This window comes from Patiria miniata, unplaced genomic scaffold (genome assembly GCF_015706575.1).
Source record: "Patiria miniata isolate m_02_andy unplaced genomic scaffold, ASM1570657v1 HiC_scaffold_5, whole genome shotgun sequence".
NCBI classification, from domain to species: domain Eukaryota; kingdom Metazoa; phylum Echinodermata; class Asteroidea; order Valvatida; family Asterinidae; genus Patiria; species Patiria miniata.
The window spans coordinates 41,118,123-41,137,683 of NW_024037072.1; the positions used below are offsets into that span (position 1 = coordinate 41,118,123).

Here is a 19,561-nt window from a genome sequence, read left to right on the forward strand (position 1 = left end):
TTGGTAAAAAATTAAAAAGTTTTCTTTTCTCACTGGATTCTGAATGTAAAGAGTTGAACTCTTCAGGGAATTGAATTCTGGCCTCTAGGCACCTCCTGTAAACTATTGAGCAATTTTTGCCAAGTTGGATTTTTGGGTCAAAAACTGACTTTTTCGATAATGCCGGCTATGGAAAACGTTGAAGTTTTGGGGGCATTTTGTGAAAAATTAAAAAGTTTTGTTTTCTCACTGGATACTGAATGTAATGAGTTGAACTCTTCAGGAAATTGAATTCTGGCCTCTAGGCACCTCCTGTAAACTTTTGAGCAATTTTTGCCAAGTTGGATTTTTGGGTCAAAAACTTACTTTTTCGATGATGCCGGCCATGGAAAACGTTGAAGTTTTGGGGGCATTTGGTAAAAAATTAAAAAATTTTCTTTTCTCACTGGATTCTGAATGTAAAGAGTTGAACTCTTCAGGAAATTGAATTCTGGCCTCTAGGCACCTCCTGTAAACTTTTGAGCAATTTTTGCCAAGTTGGATTTTTTGGTCAAAAACTGACTTTTTGGATGATGCCGGCTATGGAAAACGTTGAAGTTTTGGGGGCATTTGGTAAAAAATTAAAAAGGTTTGTTTTCTCACTGGATATTGAATGTAATGAGTTGAATTCTTCAGGAAATTCAATTCTGGCCTCTATGCACCTCCTGTAAACTTTTGAGCAATTTTTGTCGAGTTGTATTTTTGGGTCAAAAACTGACTTTTTCGATGATGCCGGCTATGGTAAACGTTGAAGTTTTGGGGGCATTTGGTAAAAAGCCAAAAAGTTTGTTTTCTCACTGGATACTGAATGTAATGAGTTGAACTCTTCAGGAAATTCAATTCTGGCCTCTAGGCACCTCCTGTAAACTTTTGAGCAATTTTTGCCAAGTTGTATTTTTGGGTCAAAAACTGACTTTTTTGATGATGCCGGCTATGGAAAACGTTGAAGTTTTGGGGGCATTTGGTAAAAAATTAAAAGGTTTTGTTTTCTCACTGGATTCTGAATGTAATGAGTTGAATTCTTCAGGAAATTCAATTCTGGCCTCTATGCACCTCCTGTAAACTTTTGAGCAATTTTTGTCGAGTTGTATTTTTGGGTCAAAAACTGACTTTTTCGATGATGCCGGCTATGGAAAACGTTGAAGTTTTGGGGGCATTTGGTAAAAAGCCAAAAAGTTTTGTTTTCTCACTGGATACTGAATGTAATGAGTTGAACTCTTCAGGAAATTCAATTCTGGCCTCTAGGCACCTCCTGTAAACTTTTGAGCAATTTTTGCCATGTTGGATTTTTGGGTCAAAAACTGACTTTTTTGATGATGCCGGCTATGGAAAACGTTGAAGTTTTGGGGGCATTTGGTAAAAAATTAAAAGGTTTTGTTTTCTCACTGGATTCTTAATGTAATGAGTTGAACTCTTCAGGGAATTGAATTCTGGCCTCTGGGCACCTCATGTAAACTTTTGAGCAATTTTTGTCAAGTTGGATTTTTGGGTCAAAAACTGACTTTTTTGATGATGCCGGCTATGGAAAACGTTGAAGTTTTGGGGGCATTTTGTAAAAAGCCAAAAAGTTTGGTTTACTCACTGGATACTGAATGTAATGAGTTGAACTCTTCAGGGAATTCAATTCTGGCCTCTAGGCACCTCGTGTAAACTGTTGAGCAATTTTTGTCGAGTTGGATTTTTGGGTCAAAAACTGACTTTTTCGATGATGCCGGCTATGGAAAACGTTGAAGTTATGGGGGCATTTTGTAAAAAGCCAAAAAGTTTTGTTTTCTCACTTGATACTGAATGTAATGAGTTGAACTCTTCAGGGAATTCTGGCCTCTAGGAACTTCGTGTAAACGTTTGAGCAATTTTTGTCGAGTTGGATTTTTGGGTCAAAAACTGACTTTTTCGATGATGCCGGCTATGGAAAACGTTGAAGTTTTGGGGGCATTCGGTAAAAAATTAAAAAGTTTTGTTTTCTCACTGGATACTGAATGTAATGAGTTGAACTCTTCAGGGAACTTAATTCTGGCCTCTAGGCACCTTGTGTAAACTTTTGAGCAATTTTTGTCATATTGGATTTTTGGGTCAAAAACTGACTTTTTCAATGATGCCGGCTATGGAAAACGTTGAAGTTTTGGGGGCATTTGGTAAAATTTAAAAAGTTTTGTTTTCTCACTGGATTCTGAAGAGTAGAACTCTTCAGGGAATTGAATTCTGGCCTCTAGGCACCTCCTGTAAACTTTTGAACAATTTTTGCCAAATTGGATTTTTGGGTCAAAAACTGACTTTTTCGATGATGCCGGCTATGGAAAACATTGAAGTTTTGGGGGATTAGGTAAAAAATTAAAAAGTTTTCTTTTCTCACTGGATTCTGAATGTAAAGAGTTGAACTCTTCAAGGAATTGAATTCTGGCCTCTAGGCACCTCCTGTAAACTATTGAGCAATTTTTGCCAAGTTGGATTTTTGGGTCAAAAACTGACTTTTTCGATGATGCCGGCTATGGAAAACGTTGAAGTTTTGGGGGCATTTTGTACAAAGCCAAAAAGTTTGGTTTACTCACTGGATACTGAATGTAATGAGTTGAACTCTTCAGGGAATTGAATTCTGGCCTCTAGGCACCTCGTGTAAACTGTTGAGCAATTTTTGTCGAGTTGGATTTTTGGGTCAAAAACAGACTTTTTCGATGATGCCGGCTATGGAAAACGTTAGAGTTTTGGGGGCATTTTTTAAAAAGCCAAAAACTTCTGTTTACTCACGGGATACTGAATGTAATGAGTTGAACTCTTCAGGGAACTCAATTCTGGCCTCTAGGCACCTGGTGTAATTTTTTGAGCAATTTTTGTTGAGTTGGATTTTTGGGTGAAAAACTGACTTTTTCGATGATGCCGGCTATGGAAAACGTTGAAGTTTTGGGGGCATTTGGTAAAAAATTAAAAAATTTTGTTTTCTCACTGGATACTGAAAGTAATGAGTTGAACTCTTCAGGAAATTCAATTCTGGCCTCCAGGCACCTCCTGTAAACTTTTGACCAATTTTTGTCGAGTTGGATTTTTGGGTCAAAAACTGACTTTTTTGATGATGCCGGCTATGGAAAACGTTGAAGTTTTGGGGGCATTTGGTAAGAAATTAAAAAGTTTTGTTTTCTCACTGGATTCTAAATGTAATAAGTTGAACTCTTCAGGGAATTCAATTTAAAGGGCTCTAGGCACCTCCTGTATACTTTTGAGCAATTTTTGTCGAGTTGGATTTTTGGGTCAAAAACTGACTTTTTCGATGATGCCGGCTATGGAAAACGTTGAAGTTTAGGGGGCATTTGGTAAAAAATTAAAAAGTTTTGTTTTCTCACTGGATACTGAATGTAATGAGTTGAACTCTTCAGGAAATTCAATTCTGGCCTCTAGGCACCTCCTGTAAACTTTTGAGCAATTTTTGTCGAGTTGGATTTTTGGGTCAAAAACTGACTTTTTCGATGATGCCGGCTATGGAAAACGTTGAAGTTTTGGGGTCATTTGGTAAAAAATTAAAAGGTTTTGTTTTCTCACTGGATTCTTAATGTAATGAGTTGAACTCTTCAGGGAATTGAATTCTGGCCTCTAGGCACCTCATGTAAACTTTTGAGCAATTTTTGTCGAGTTGGATTTTTGGGTCAAAAACTGACTTTTTTGATGATGCCGGCTATGGAAAACGTTGAAGTTTTGGGGGCATTTGGTAAGAAATTAAAAAGTTTTGTTTTCTCACTGGATTCTAAATGTAATAAGTTGAACTCTTCTGGGAATTCAATTTAAAGGGCTCTAGGCACCTCCTGTATACTTTTGAGCAATTTTTGTCGAGTTGGATTTTTGGGTCAAAAACTGACTTTTTCGATGATGCCGGCTATGGAAAACGTTGAAGTTTTGGGGGCATTTTGTAAAAAGCCAAAAAGTTTTGTTTTCTCACTTGATACTGAAAGTAATGAGTTGAACTCTTCAGGAAATTCAATTCTGGCCTCTACGCACCTCCTGTAAACTTTTGAACAATTTTTGCCAAATTGGATGTTTGGGTCAAAAACTGACTTTTTCGATGATGCCGGCTATGGAAAACATTGAAGTTTTGGGGGATTTGGTAAAAAATTAAAAAGTTTTCTTTTCTCTCTGGATTCTGAATGTAAAGAGTTGAACTCTTCAGGGAATTGAATTCTGGCCTCTAGGCACCTCCTGTAAACTATTGAGCAATTTTTGCCAAGTTGGATTTTTGGGTCAAAAACTGACTTTTTCGATAATGCCGGCTATGGAAACGTTGAAGTTTTGGGGTTTTTTGTGAAAAATTAAAAAGTTTTGTTTTCTCACTGGATACTGAATGTAATGAGTTGAACTCTTCAGGAAATTGAATTCTGGCCTCTAGGCACCTCCTGTAAACTTTTGAGCAATTTTTGCCAAGTTGGATTTTTGGGTCAAAAACTGACTTTTTGGATGATGCCAGCTATGGAAAACGTTGAAGTTTTGGGGGCATTTGGTAAAAAATTAAAAAGGTTTGTTTTCTCACTGGATATTGAATGTAATGAGTTGAATTCTTCAGGAAATTCAATTCTGGCCTCTATGCACCTCCTGTAAACTTTTGAGCAATTTTTGTCGAGTTGTATTTTTGGGTCAAAAACTGACTTTTTCGATGATGCCGGCTATGGAAAACGTTGAAGTTTTGGGGGCATTTGGTAAAAAGCCAAAAAGTTTTGTTTTCTCACTGGATACTGAATGTAATGAGTTGAACTCTTCAGGAAATTCAATTCTGGCCTCTAGGCACCTCCTGTAAACTTTTGAGCAATTTTTGCCAAGTTGGATTTTTGGGTCAAAAACTGACTTTTTTGATGATGCCGGCTATGGAAAACGTTGAAGTTTTGGGGGCATTTGGTAAAAAATTAAAAGGTTTTGTTTTCTCACTGGATTCTTAATGTAATGAGTTGAACTATTCAGGGAATTGAATTCTGGCCTCTGGGCACCTCATGTAAACTTTTGAGCAATTTTTGTCAAGTTGGATTTTTGGGTCAAAAACTGACTTTTTTGATGATGCCGGCTATGGAAAACGTTGAAGTTTTGGGGGCATTTTGTAAAAAGCCAAAAAGTTTGGTTTACTCACTGGATACTGAATGTAATGAGTTGAACTCTTCAGGGAATTCAATTCTGGCCTCTAGGCACCTCGTGTAAACTGTTGAGCAATTTTTGTCGAGTTGGATTTTTGGGTGAAAAACTGACTTTTTCGATGATGCCGGCTATGGAAAACGTTGAAGTTTTGGGGGCATTTTGTAAAAAGCCAAAAAGTTTTGTTTTCTCACTTGATACTGAATGTAATGAGTTGAACTCTTCAGGGAATTCTGGCCTCTAGGAACCTTGTGTAAACGTTTGAGCAATTTTTGTCGAGTTGGATTTTTGGGTCAAAAACTGACTTTTTCGATGATGCCGGCTATGGAAAACGTTGAAGTTTTGGGGGCATTCGGTAAAAAATTAAAAAGTTTTGTTTTCTCACTGGATACTGAATGTAATGAGTTGAACTCTTCAGGGAACTTAATTCTGGCCTCTAGGCACCTCGTGTAAACTTTTGAGCAATTTTTGTCATGTTGGATTTTTGGGTCAAAAACTGACTTTTTCGATGATGCCAGCTATGGAAAACGTTGAAGTTTTGGGGGCATTTGGTAAAAAATTAAAAAGGTTTGTTTTCTCACTGGATTCTGAAGAGTAGAACTCTTCAGGGAATTGAATTCTGGCCTCTAGGCACCTCCTGTAAACTTTTGAACAATTTTTGCCAAATTGGATGTTTGGGTCAAAAACTGACTTTTTCGATGATGCCGGCTATGGAAAACATTGAATTTTTGGGGGATTAGGTAAAAAATTAAAAAGTTTTCTTTTCTCACTGGATTCTGAATGTAAAGAGTTGAACTCTTCAAGGAATTGAATTCTGGCCTCTAGGCACCTCCTGTAAACTATTGAGCAATTTTTGCCAAGTTGGATTTTTGGGTCAAAAACTGACTTTTTTGATAATGCCGGCTATGGAAAACGTTGAAGTTTTGGGGGCATTTTGTGAAAAATTAAAAAGTTTTGTTTTCTCACTGGATACTGAATGTAATGAGTTGAACTCTTCAGGAAATTCAATTCTGGCTTCTAGGCACCTCCTGTAAACTTTAGAGCAATTTTTGCCAAGTTGGATTTTTGGGTCAAAAACTGACTTTTTCGATGATGCCGGCTATGGAAAACGTTGAAGTTTTGGGGGCATTTTGTAAAAAGCCAAAAAGTTTTGTTTTCTCACTGGATACTGAATGTTATGAGTTGAACTCTTCAGGGAACTTAATTCTGGCCTCTAGGCACCTCGTGTAAACTTTTGAGCAATTTTTGTCATGTTGTATTTTTGGGTCAAAAACTGACTTTTTCGATGATGCCGGCTATGGAAAACGTTGAAGTTTTGGGGGCATTTGGTAAAAATTAAAAAAGTTTTGTTTTCTCACTGGATTCTGAAGAGTTGAACTCTTCAGGGAATTGAATTCTGGCCTCTAGGCACCTCCTGTAAACTTTTGAGCAATTTTTGCCAAGTTGGATTTTTGGGTCAAAAACTGACTTTTTCGATGATGCCGGCCATGGAAAACGTTGAAGTTTTGGGGGCATTTGGTAAAAAATTAAAAAATTTTCTTTTCTCACTGGATTCTGAATGTAAAGAGTTGAACTCTTCAGGAAATTGAATTCTGGCCTCTAGGCACCTCCTGTAAACTTTTGAGCAATTTTTGCCAAGTTGGATTTTTGGGTCAAAAACTGACTTTTTCGATGATGCCGGCTATGGAAAACGTTGAAGTTTTGGGGGCATTCGGTAAAAAATTAAAAAGTTTTGTTTTCTCACTGGATACTGAATGTAATGAGTTGAACTCTTCAGGGAACTTAATTCTGGCCTCTAGGCACCTCCTGTAAACTTTTGAGCACTTTTTGTCTTGTTGGATTTTTGGGTCAAAAACTGACTTTTTCGATGATGCCGGCTATGGAAAACGTTGAAGTTTTGGGGGCATTTGGTAAAAATTTAAAAAGTTTTGTTTTCTCACTGGATTCTGAAGAGTAGAACTCTTTAGGGAATTGAATTCTGGCCTCTAGGCACCTCCTGTAAACTTTTGAACAATTTTTGCCAAGTTGGATGTTTGGGTCAAAAACTGACTTTTTCGATGATGCCGGCTATGGAAAACATTGAAGTTTTGGGGGATTAGGTAAAAAATTAAAAAGTTTTCTTTTCTCACTGGATTCTGAATGTAAAGAGTTGAACTCTTCAGGGAATTGAATTCTGGCCTCTAGGCACCTCCTGTAAACTATTGAGCAATTTTTGCCAATTTGGATTTTTGGGTCAAAAACTGACTTTTTCGATAATGCCGGCTATGGAAAACGTTGAAGTTTTGGGGGCATTTTGTGAAAAATTAAAAAGTTTTGTTTTCTCACTGGATACTGAATGTAATGAGTTGAACTCTTCAGGAAATTCAATTCTGGCCTCTAGGCACCTCCTGTAAACTTTTGAGCAATTTTTGCCAAGTTGGATTTTTGGGTCAAAAACTGACTTTTTCGATGATGCCGGCTATGGAAAACGTTGAAGTTTTGGGGGCATTTTGTAAAAAGCCAAAAAGTTTTGTTTTCTCACTGGATACTGAATGTTATGAGTTGAACTCTTCAGGGAACTTAATTCTGGCCTCTAGGCACCTCGTGTAAACTTTTGAGCAATTTTTGTCATGTTGTATTTTTGGGTCAAAAACTGACTTTTTCGATGATGCCGGCTATGGAAAACGTTGAAGTTTTGGGGGCATTTGGTAAAAATTTAAAAAGTTTTGTTTTCTCACTGGATTCTTAAGAGTTGAACTCTTCAGGGAATTGAATTCTGGCCTCTAGGCACCTCCTGTAAACTTTTGAACAATTTTTGCCAAATTGGATGTTTGGGTCAAAAACTGACTTTTTCGATGATGCCGGCTATGGAAAACATTGAAGTTTGGGGGGATTTGGTAAAAAATTAAAAAGTTTTCTTTTCTCACTGGATTCTGAATGTAAAGAGTTGAACTCTTCAGGGAATTGAATTCTGGCCTCTAGGCACCTCCTGTAAACTATTGAGCAATTTTTGCCAAGTTGGATTTTTGGGTCAAAAACTGACTTTTTCGATAATGCCGGTTATGGAAAACGTTGAAGTTTCGGGGGCATTTTGTGAAAAATTAAAAAGTTTTGTTTTCTCACTGGATACTGAATGTAATGAGTTGAACTCTTCAGGAAATTGAATTCTGGCCTCTATGCACCTCCTGTAAACTTTTGAGCAATTTTTGCCAAGTTGGATTTTTGGGTCAAAAACTTACTTTTTCGATGATGCCGGCCATGGAAAACGTTGAAGTTTTGGGGGCATTTGGTAAAAAATTAAAATATTTTCTTTTCTCACTGGATTCTGAATGTAAAGAGTTGAACTCTTCAGGAAATTGAATTCTGGCCTCTAGGCACCTCCTGTAAACTTTTGAGCAATTTTTGCCAAGTTGGATTTTTGGGTCAAAAACTGACTTTTTCGATGATGCCGGCTATGGAAAACGTTGAAGTTTTGGGGGCATTCTGTAAAAAATTAAAAAGTTTTGTTTTCTCACTGGATACTGAATGTAATGAGTTGAACTCTTCAGGGAACTTAATTCTGGCCTCAAGGCACCTCGTGTAAACTTTTGAGCAATTTTTGTCATGTTGGATTTTTGGGTCAAAAACTGACTTTTTCGATGATGCCGGCTATGGAAAACGTTGAAGTTTTGGGGGCATTTGGTAAAAATTTAAAAAGTTTTGTTTTCTCACTGGATTCTGAATAGTTGAACTCTTCAGGGAATTGAATTCTGGCCTCTAGGCACCTCCTGTAAACTTTTGAACAATTTTTGCCAAATTGGATGTTTGGGTCAAAAACTGACTTTTTCGATGATGCCGGCTATGGAAAACATTGAAGTTTTGGGGGATTTGGTAAAAAATTAAAAAGTTTTCTTTTCTCACTGGATTCTGAATGTAAAGAGTTGAACTCTTCAGGGAATTGAATTCTTGCCTCTAGGCACCTCCTGTAAACTATTGAGCAATTTTTGCCAAGTTGGATTTTTGGGTCAAAAACTGACTTTTTCGATAATGCCGGCTATGGAAAACGTTGAAGTTTTGGGGGCATTTTGTGAAAAATTAAAAAGTTTTGTTTTCTCACTGGATACTGAATGTAATGAGTTGAACTCTTCAGGAAATTGAATTCTGGCCTCTAGGCACCTCCTGTAAACTTTTGAGCAATTTTTGCCAAGTTGGATTTTTGGGTCAAAAACTTACTTTTTCGATGATGCCGGCTATGGAAAACGTTGAAGTTTTGGGGGCATTTGGTAAAAAATTAAAAAGGTTTGTTTTCTCACTGGATATTGAATGTAATGAGTTGAATTCTTCAGGAAATTCAATTCTGGCCTCTATGCACCTCCTGTAAACTTTTGAGCAATTTTTGTCGAGTTGTATTTTTGGGTCAAAAACTGACTTTTTCGATGATGCCGGCTATGGAAAACATTGAAGTTTTCGGGGCATTTGGTAAAAAGCCAAAAAAATTTGTTTTCTCACTGGATAATGAATGTAATGAGTTGAACTCTTCAGGAAATTCAATTCTGGCCTCTAGGCACCTCCTGTAAACTTTTGACCAATTTTTGCCAAGTTGGATTTTTGGGTCAAAAACTGACTTTTTTGATGATGCCGGCTATGGAAAACGTTGAAGTTTTGGGGGCATTTGGTAAAAAATTAAAAGGTTTTGTTTTCTCACTGGATTCTTAATGTAATGAGTTGAATTCTTCAGGAAATTCAATTCTGGCCTCTATGCACCTCCTGTAAACTTTTGAGCAATTTTTGTTGAGTTGTATTTTTGGGTCAAAAACTGACTTTTTCGATGATGCCGGCTATGGAAAACGTTGAAGTTTTGGGGGCATTTGGTAAAAAGCCAAAAAGTTTTGTTTTCTCACTGGATACTGAATGTAATGAGTTGAACTCTTCAGGAAATTCAATTCTGGCCTCTAGGCACCTCCTGTAAACTTTTGAGCAATTTTTGCCAAGTTTGATTTTTGGGTCAAAAACTGACTTTTTTGATGATGCCGGCTATGGAAAACGTTGAAGTTTTGGGGGCATTTGGTAAAAAATTAAAAGGTTTTGTTTTCTCACTGGATTCTTAATGTAATGAGTTGAACTCTTCAGGGAATTGAATTCTGGCCTCTGGGCACCTCATGTAAACTTTTGACCAATTTTTGTCAAGTTGGATTTTTGGGTCAAAAACTGACTTTTTTGATGATGCCGGCTATGGAAAACGTTGAAGTTTTGGGGGCATTTTGTAAAAAGCCAAAAAGTTTGGTTTACTCACTGGATACTGAATGTAATGAGTTGAACTCTTCAGGGAATTCAATTCTGGCCTCTAGGCACCTCGTGTAAACTGTTGAGCAATTTTTGTCGAGTTGGATTTTTGGGTCAAAAACTGACTTTTTCGATGATGCCGGCTATGGAAAACGTTGAAGTTATGGGGGCATTTTGAAAAAAGCCAAAAAGTTTGGTTTTCTCACTTGATACTGAATGTAATGAGTTGAACTCTTCAGGGAATTCTGGCCTCTAGGAACCTCGTGTAAACGTTTGAGCAATTTTTGTCGAGTTGGATTTTTGGGTCAAAAACTGACTTTTTCGATGATGCCGGCTATGGAAAACGTTGAAGTTTTGGGGGCATTCGGTAAAAATTAAAAAGTTTTGTTTTCTCACTGGATACTGAATGTAATGAGTTGAACTCTTCAGGGAACTTAATTCTGGCCTCTAGGCACCTCGTGTAAACTTTTGAGCAATTTTTGTCATGTTGGATTTTTGGGTCAAAAACTGACTTTTTCGATGATGCCGGCTATGGAAAACGTTGAAGTTTTGGGGGCATTTGGTAAAAATTTAAAAAGTTTTGTTTTCTCACTGGATTCTGAAGAGTAGGACTCTTCAGGGAATTGAATTCTGGCCTCTAGGCACCTCCTGTAAACTTTTGAACAATTTTTGCCAAGTTGGATTTTTGGGTCAAAAACTGACTTTTTCGATGATGCCGGCTATGGAAAACATTGAAGTTTTGGGGGATTAGGTAAAAAATTAAAAAGTTTTCTTTTCTCACTGGATTCTGAATGTAAAGAGTTGAACTCTTCAAGGAATTGAATTCTGGCCTCTAGGCACCTCCTGTGAACTATTGAGCAATTTTTGCCAAGTTGGATTTTTGGGTCAAAAACTGACTTTTTCGATAATGCCGGCTATGGAAAACGTTGAAGTTTTGGGGGCATTTTGTGAAAAATTAAAAAGTTTTGTTTTCTCACTGGATACTGAATGTAATGAGTTGAACTCTTCAGGAAATTCAATTCTGGCCTCTAGGCACCGTCTGTAAACTTTTGAGCAATTTTTGCCAAGTTGGATTTTTGGGTCAAAAACTGACTTTTTCGATGATGCCGGCTATGGAAAACGTTGAAGTTTTGGGGGCATTTTGTAAAAAGCCAAAAAGTTTTGTTTTCTCACTGGATACTGAATGTTATGAGTTGAACTCTTCAGGGAACTTAATTCTGGCCTCTAGGCACCTCGTGTAAACTTTTGAGCAATTTTTGTCATGTTGTATTTTTGGGTCAAAAACTGACTTTTTCGATGATGCCGGCTATGGAAAACGTTGAAGTTTTGGGGGCATTTGGTAAAAATTTAAAAAGTTTTGTTTTCTCACTGGATTCTGAAGAGTTGAACTCTTCAGGGAATTGAATTCTGGCCTCTAGGCACTTCCTGTAAACTTTTGAACAATTTTTGCCAAATTGGATGTTTGGGTCAAAAACTGACTTTTTCGATGATGCCGGCTATGGAAAACATTGAAGTTTGGGGGGATTTGGTAAAAAATTAAAAAGTTTTCTTTTCTCACTGGATTCTGAATGTAAAGAGTTGAACTCTTCAGGGAATTGAATTCTGGCCTCTAGGCACCTCCTGTAAACTATTGAGCAATTTTTGCCAAGTTGGATTTTTGGGTCAAAAACTGACTTTTTCGATAATGCCGGCTATGGAAAACGTTGAAGTTTCGGGGGCATTTTGTGAAAAATTAAAAAGTTTTGTTTTCTCACTGGATACTGAATGTAATGAGTTGCACTCTTCAGGAAATTGAATTCTGGCCTCTATGCACCTCCTGTAAACTTTTGAGCAATTTTTGCCAAGTTGGATTTTTGGGTCAAAAACTTACTTTTTCGATGATGCCGGCCATGGAAAACGTTGAAGTTTTGGGGGCATTTGGTAAAAAATTAAAATATTTTCTTTTCTCACTGGATTCTGAATGTAAAGAGTTGAACTCTTCAGGAAATTGAATTCTGGCCTCTAGGCACCTCCTGTAAACTTTTGAGCAATTTTTGCCAAGTTGGATTTTTGGGTCAAAAACTGACTTTTTCGATGATGCCGGCTATGGAAAACGTTGAAGTTTTGGGGGCATTCGGTAAAAAATTAAAAAGTTTTGTTTTCTCACTGGATACTGAATGTAATGAGTTGAACTCTTCAGGGAACTTAATTCTGGCCTCAAGGCACCTCGTGTAAACTTTTGAGCAATTTTTGTCATGTTGGATTTTTGGGTCAAAAACTGACTTTTTCGATGATGCCGGCTATGGAAAACGTTGAAGTTTTGGGGGCATTTGGTAAAAATTTAAAAAGTTTTGTTTTCTCACTGGATTCTGAAGAGTTGAACTCTTCAGGGAATTGAATTCTGGCCTCTAGGCACCTCCTGTAAACTTTTGAACAATTTTTGCCAAATTGGATGTTTGGGTCAAAAACTGACTTTTTCGATGATGCCGGCTATGGAAAACATTGAAGTTTTGGGGGATTTGGTAAAAAATTAAAAAGTTTTCTTTCCTCACTGGATTCTGAATGTAAAGAGTTGAACTCTTCAGGGAATTGAATTCTTGCCTCTAGGCACCTCCTGTAAACTATTGAGCAATTTTTGCCAAGTTGGATTTTTGGGTCAAAAACTGACTTTTTCGATAATGCCGGCTATGGAAAACGTTGAAGTTTTGGGGGCATTTTGTGAAAAATTAAAAAGTTTTGTTTTCTCACTGGATACTGAATGTAATGAGTTGAACTCTTCAGGAAATTGAATTCTGGCCTCTAGGCACCTCCTGTAAACTTTTGAGCAATTTTTGCCAAGTTGGATTTTTGGGTCAAAAACTTACTTTTTCGATGATGCCGGCTATGGAAAACGTTGAAGTTTTGGGGGCATTTGGTAAAAAATTAAAAAGGTTTGTTTTCTCACTGGATATTGAATGTAATGAGTTGAATTCTTCAGGAAATTCAATTCTGGCCTCTATGCACCTCCTGTAAACTTTTGAGCAATTTTTGTCGAGTTGTATTTTTGGGTCAAAAACTGACTTTTTCGATGATGCCGGCTATGGAAAACATTGAAGTTTTCGGGGCATTTGGTAAAAAGCCAAAAAATTTGTTTTCTCACTGGATAATGAATGTAATGAGTTGAACTCTTCAGGAAATTCAATTCTGGCCTCTAGGCACCTCCTGTAATTTTTTGACCAATTTTTGCCAAGTTGGATTTTTGGGTCAAAAACTGACTTTTTTGATGATGCCGGCTATGGAAAACGTTGAAGTTTTGGGGGCATTTGGTAAAAAATTAAAAGGTTTTGTTTTCTCACTGGATTCTTAATGTAATGAGTTGAATTCTTCAGGAAATTCAATTCTGGCCTCTATGCACCTCCTGTAAACTTTTGAGCAATTTTTGTTGAGTTGTATTTTTGGGTCAAAAACTGACTTTTTCGATGATGCCGGCTATGGAAAACGTTGAAGTTTTGGGGGCATTTGGTAAAAAGCCAAAAAGTTTTGTTTTCTCACTGGATACTGAATGTAATGAGTTGAACTCTTCAGGAAATTCAATTCTGGCCTCTAGGCACCTCCTGTAAACTTTTGAGCAATTTTTGCCAAGTTTGATTTTTGGGTCAAAAACTGACTTTTTTGATGATGCCGGCTATGGAAAACGTTGAAGTTTTGGGGGCATTTGGTAAAAAATTAAAAGGTTTTGTTTTCTCACTGGATTCTTAATGTAATGAGTTGAACTCTTCAGGGAATTGAATTCTGGCCTCTGGGCACCTCATGTAAACTTTTGAGCAATTTTTGTCAAGTTGGATTTTTGGGTCAAAAACTGACTTTTTTGATGATGCCGGCTATGGAAAACGTTGAAGTTTTGGGGGCATTTTGTAAAAAGCCAAAAAGTTTGGTTTACTCACTGGATACTGAATGTTATGAGTTGAACTCTTCAGGGAATTCAATTCTGGCCTCTAGGCACCTCGTGTAAACTGTTGAGCAATTTTTGTCGAGTTGGATTTTTGGGTCAAAAACTGACTTTTTCGATGATGCCGGCTATGGAAAACGTTGAAGTTATGGGGGCATTTTGTAAAAAGCCAAAAAGTTTTGTTTTCTCACTTGATACTGAATGTAATGAGTTGAACTCTTCAGGGAATTCTGGCCTCTAGGAACCTCGTGTAAACGTTTGAGCAATTTTTGTCGAGTTGGATTTTTGGGTCAAAAACTGACTTTTTCGATGATGCCGGCTATGGAAAACGTTGAAGTTTTGGGGGCATTCGGTAAAAAATTAAAAAGTTTTGTTTTCTCACTGGATACTGAATGTAATGAGTTGAACTCTTCAGGGAACTTAATTCTGGCCTCTAGGCACCTCGTGTAAACTTTTGAGCAATTTTTGTCATGTTGGATTTTTGGGTCAAAAACTGACTTTTTCGATGATGCCGGCTATGGAAAACGTTGAAGTTTTGGGGGCATTTGGTAAAAATTTAAAAAGTTTTGTTTTCTCACTGGATTCTGAAGAGTAGAACTCTTCAGGGAATTGAATTCTGGCCTCTAGGCACCTCCTGTAAACTTTTGAACAATTTTTGCCAAATTGGATGTTTGGGTCAAAAACTGACTTTTTCGATGATGCCGGCTATGGAAAACATTGAAGTTTTGGGGGATTAGGTAAAAATTAAAAAGTTTTCTTTTCTCACTGGATTCTGAATGTAAAGAGTTGAACTCTTCAAGGAATTGAATTCTGGCCTCTAGGCACCTCCTGTAAACTATTGAGCAATTTTTGCCAAGTTGGATTTTTGGGTCAAAAACTGACTTTTTCGATAATGCCGGCTATGGAAAACGTTGAAGTTTTGGGGGCATTTTGTGAAAAATTAAAAAGTTTTGTTTTCTCACTGGATACTGAATGTAATGAGTTGAACTCTTCAGGAAATTCAATTCTGGCCTCTAGGCACCTCCTGGAAACTTTTGAGCAATTTTTGCCAAGTTGGATTTTTGGGTCAAAAACTGACTTTTTCGATGATGCCGGCCATGGAAAACGTTGAAGTTTTGGGGGCATTTGGTAAAAAATTAAAAAAATTTCTTTTCTCACTGGATTCTGAATGTAAAGAGTTAAACTCTTCAGGGATTGAATTCTGGCCTCTAGGCACCTCCTGTAAACTTTTGAGCAATTTTTGCCAAGTTGGATTTTTGGGTCAAAAACTGACTTTTTCGATAATGCCGGCTATGGAAAACGTTGAAGTTTTGGGGGCATTTGGTAAAAAATTAAAAAGGTTTGTTTTCTCACTGGATACTGAATGTAATGAGTTGAACTCTTCAGGAAATTCAATTCTGGCCTCTATGCACCTCCTGTAAACTTTTGAGCAAGTTTTGGCGAGTTTGATTTTTGGGTCAAAAACTGACTTTTCGATGATGCCGGCTATGGAAAACGTTGAAGTTTTGGGGACATTTTGTAAAAAGCCAAAAAGTTTTGTTTTCTCACTGGATACTGAATGTAATGAGTTGAACTTTTCAGGGAACTCAATTCTGGCCTCTAGGCACCTGCTGTAAACTTTTGAGCAATTTTTGTCGAGTTGGATTTTTGGGTGAAAAACTGACTTTTTCGATGATGCCGGCTATGGAAAACGTTGAAGTTTTGGGGGCATTTGGTAAAAAATTAAAAGGTTTTGTTTTCTCACTGGATTCTTAATGTAATGAGTTGAACTCTTCAGGGAATTCAATTCTGGCCTCTAGGCAGCTCGTGTAAACTTTTGAGAAATTTTTGTGGATTTGGATTTTTGGGTCAAAAACTGACTTTTTCGATGATGCCGGCTATGGAAAACGTTGAAGTTTTGGGGGCATTCGGTAAAAAATTAAAAAGGTTTGTTTTCTCACTGAATGTAATGAGTTGAACTCTTCAGGGAATTCAATTCTGGCCTCTAGGCACCTCGTGTAAACTTTTGAGCAATTTTTGCCGAGTTGGATTTTTGGGTCAAAAACTGACTTTTTCGATGATGCCGGCTATGGAAAACGTTGAAGTTTTGGGGGCATTTTGTAAAAAGCCAAAAAGTTTTGTTTTCTCACTGGATACTGAATGTAATGAGTTGAACTTTTCAGGGAACTCAATTCTGGCCTCTAGGCACCTCGTGTAAACTTTTGAGCAATTTTTGTCGAGTTGGATTTTTGGGTGAAAAACTGACTTTTTCGATGATGCCGGCTATGGAAAATGTTGAAGTTTTGGGGGCATTTTGTAAAAAGCCAAAAAGTTTTGTTTTCTCACTGGATACTGAATGTAATGAGTTGAACTCTTCAGGAAATTCAATTCTGGCCTCTAGGCACTTCCTGTAAACTTTTGAGCAATTTTTGCCAAGTTGGATGTTTGGGTCAAAAACTGACTTTTTCGATGATGCCGGCTATGGAAAACGTTGAAGTTTTGGGGGCATTTGGTAAAAAATTAAAAAGTTTTGTATTCTCACTGGATACTGAATGTAATGAGTTGAACTCTTCAGGGAACTCAATTCTGGCCTCTAGGCAGCTCGTGTAAACTTTTGAGAAATTTTTGTCGAGTTGGATTTTTGGGTCAAAAACTGACTTTTTCGATGATGCCGGCTATGGAAAACGTTGAAGTTTTGGGGGCATTTTGTAAAAAGCCAAAAAGTTTAGTTTTCCCACTGGATACTGAATGTAATGAGTTGAACTCTTCAGGGAATTCAATTCTGGCCTCTAGTCACCTCGTTTAAAATTTTGAGCAATTTTTGTCAAGTTTGAATTTTGGGTCAAATACTGACTTTTTCATTGATGCCGGCTAAGGAAAACATTGAAGTTTTTGGGGCATTTGGTAAAAAATTTAAAAGTTTGTTTTCTCTCTGGATACCGAATGTAATGAGTTGAACTCTCCTGGGAATTCAATTCTGGCCTCTAGGCACCTCCTGTAAACTTTTGAGCAATTTTTGTCAAGTTTGATTTTTGGGTCAAAACTGACTTTTTCGATGATGCCGGCTGTGGAAAACGTTGAAGTTTTGGGGGCATTTGGTAAAAACTTAAAAAGTTTGTTTTCTCACTGGATACCAAATGTAATGAGTTGAACTCTTCAGGGAATTGAATTCTGGCCTCTAGGCACCTAGTGTAAACTTTTGAGCAATTTTTGTCTGTCTGGATTTTTGAGTCAAAAACTGACTTTTTCGATGATGCCGGCTATGGAAAACGTTGAAGTTTTGGGGGCATGTGGTACAAAAGTAAAAAGGTTTGTTTTCTCACTGGATACTGAATTTAATGAGTTGAACTCTTCAGGGAATTCAATTCTGGCCTCTAGGCACCTCGTGTACACTTTTGAGCAATTTTTGTCAAGTTGGATATTTCGGTCAAAAACTGACTTTTTCGTTGATGCCGGCTAAGGAAAACTTTGAAGTTTTGGGGGCATTTGGTAAAAAATTTAAAAGTTTTGTTTTTTTCACTGGATACTGAATGCAATGAGTTGAACTCTTAAGGGAATTCAATTCTGGCCTCTAGGCACCTCGTGTAAACTTTTGAGCAATTTTTGTCGAGTTTGATTTTTGGGTCAAAACTGACTTTTTCGATGATGCCGGCTGTGGAAAACGTTGAAGTTTTGGGAGCATTTTATAAAAAGCCAAAAAGTTTGGTTTTCTCAGTGGATACTGAATGTAATGAGTTGAACTCTTCGGGGAATTCAATTCTTGCCTCTAGGCACCTCGTGTAAACTTTTGAGCAGTTTTTGTCGACCTGGATTTTTGGGTCAAAAACTGACTTTTTCGATGATGCCGGCTATGGAAAACTTTGAAGTTTTGTTTCGATGATGAAGTTTTGGGGGCATGTGGTAAAAAATTAAAAAGTTTTGTTTTCTCAGTGGATACTGAATGTTATGAGTTGAACTCTTCAGGGAATTTAATTCTGGCCTCTAGGCACCTCGTGTAAACTTTTGAGCAATTTTTGTCGAGTTGGATTTTTGGGTCAAAAACTGACTTTTTCGATGATGCTGGCATCATGATCCCTAAAACCTGGCTGAAATTTCTTCCAAGTAAATATGCTGTATTTGTTCTGATTGAAATGCTTTGTTCACTGGCTTCCAATGTTTTTCCTAGTTTTGGATGCGATGCTTCTATGCAGTTTAAACCCCGCTCCAATCTATTTCTTTGTTCAAGTGTTCAAAAACAAAGCAAATTTCAAGTAAAATGACTCAAAACGGACAAAGATAAATTTGTAGGCATTGATCCCTGAAACCTGGCTGAAATTTTTTTCAAAGTAAATTTTTCTGTATTTGTTCTGTATTATTGTTCTGATTGGCATGTTTTGTTCACTGGCTTCCAATATTTTTTCTAGGTTTGGATACGATGTGCTCCTGTGGCAGCCAGCAGCCCCTACCCCACGGGACTGTAATGACGGCTACGCCTCAGTGGGACTGCCTAGGCTAGACCTGGCTGGCCACCTAGCTGGGGCCGGCATGCAGGAGAGATTCACCATGTGTCAGTCGGGCCTCTATGTCGGTAAGACCCAAATGACCAAACCTCCTCTATTGGTATGGGCTCTTGATCAAGTGTTGAAGTCGAGTCATAGTGCTTTACATTCGCAGATAGTTTAGTATTCAATTATTCGAAGTTGCACTTGTTGAATATTCAAATATTCAAAATCAAGGGATTTGCATGTGTTTGCACTTGTTTTGAAAATTGACAAAGAGGTCATTAAAGGTGCATTTTATTAAAGGTCAACGGTTAATGATGTCGCGAACACCTAGTTTAAAGGGCCTATGTAATGGAATTCTAGCTAGATAATATAAAGAACATCATGTATGTATCGATATATTTTTCCGAGGTAACGGAATGGCTGATATTTGACAGATTTTAAAGTTCTCAAATCATGCGTGTAAAGTGGTTTTCCACAAAACTGATTGCACTTGGCAAACAATACGACCACGTAACTGATACAATTAAAACAAAATTTGGATATTTGCCATCATTTGGATTGAACAAAATGCTATTCGGGTATTCCTTAATTTTCTGTTGGGTATTTCTTTTTACCAGACTCAGACTCAGACACCGAGGAGGACAGCGGTGGCTTCTACTCGGCGCTCAGACAGAAATCCACCCATCAAACTCAGACCGGCAACTCCCAGAGCTTCCTGGCACTCAGTCTCACCATCAACCACGGCAAACTCACCATGTGCACTCCACTAAAGGTCGGTGGTTAATGCCGTCGCTAACACATAGTTAAACTGTATTTCATGAAGCTTTTGTAG

At 37.5% G+C, this 19,561-nt stretch overlaps 1 protein-coding gene across 1 annotated transcript in view; it reads left to right on the top strand.

The window, feature by feature from the left end:
• Positions 1-19,561, top strand: part of LOC119742125 (autophagy-related protein 2 homolog A-like) — a 92,833-nt gene that overhangs the window by 47,642 nt on the left and 25,630 nt on the right. Inside the window, exons 19-20 of the mRNA XM_038218156.1 lie at positions 18,649-18,812; positions 19,347-19,501. Of these exons, the coding sequence (XP_038074084.1) occupies positions 18,649-18,812; positions 19,347-19,501 (319 nt within the window). The remainder of the gene's footprint in view (positions 1-18,648; positions 18,813-19,346; positions 19,502-19,561) is intronic.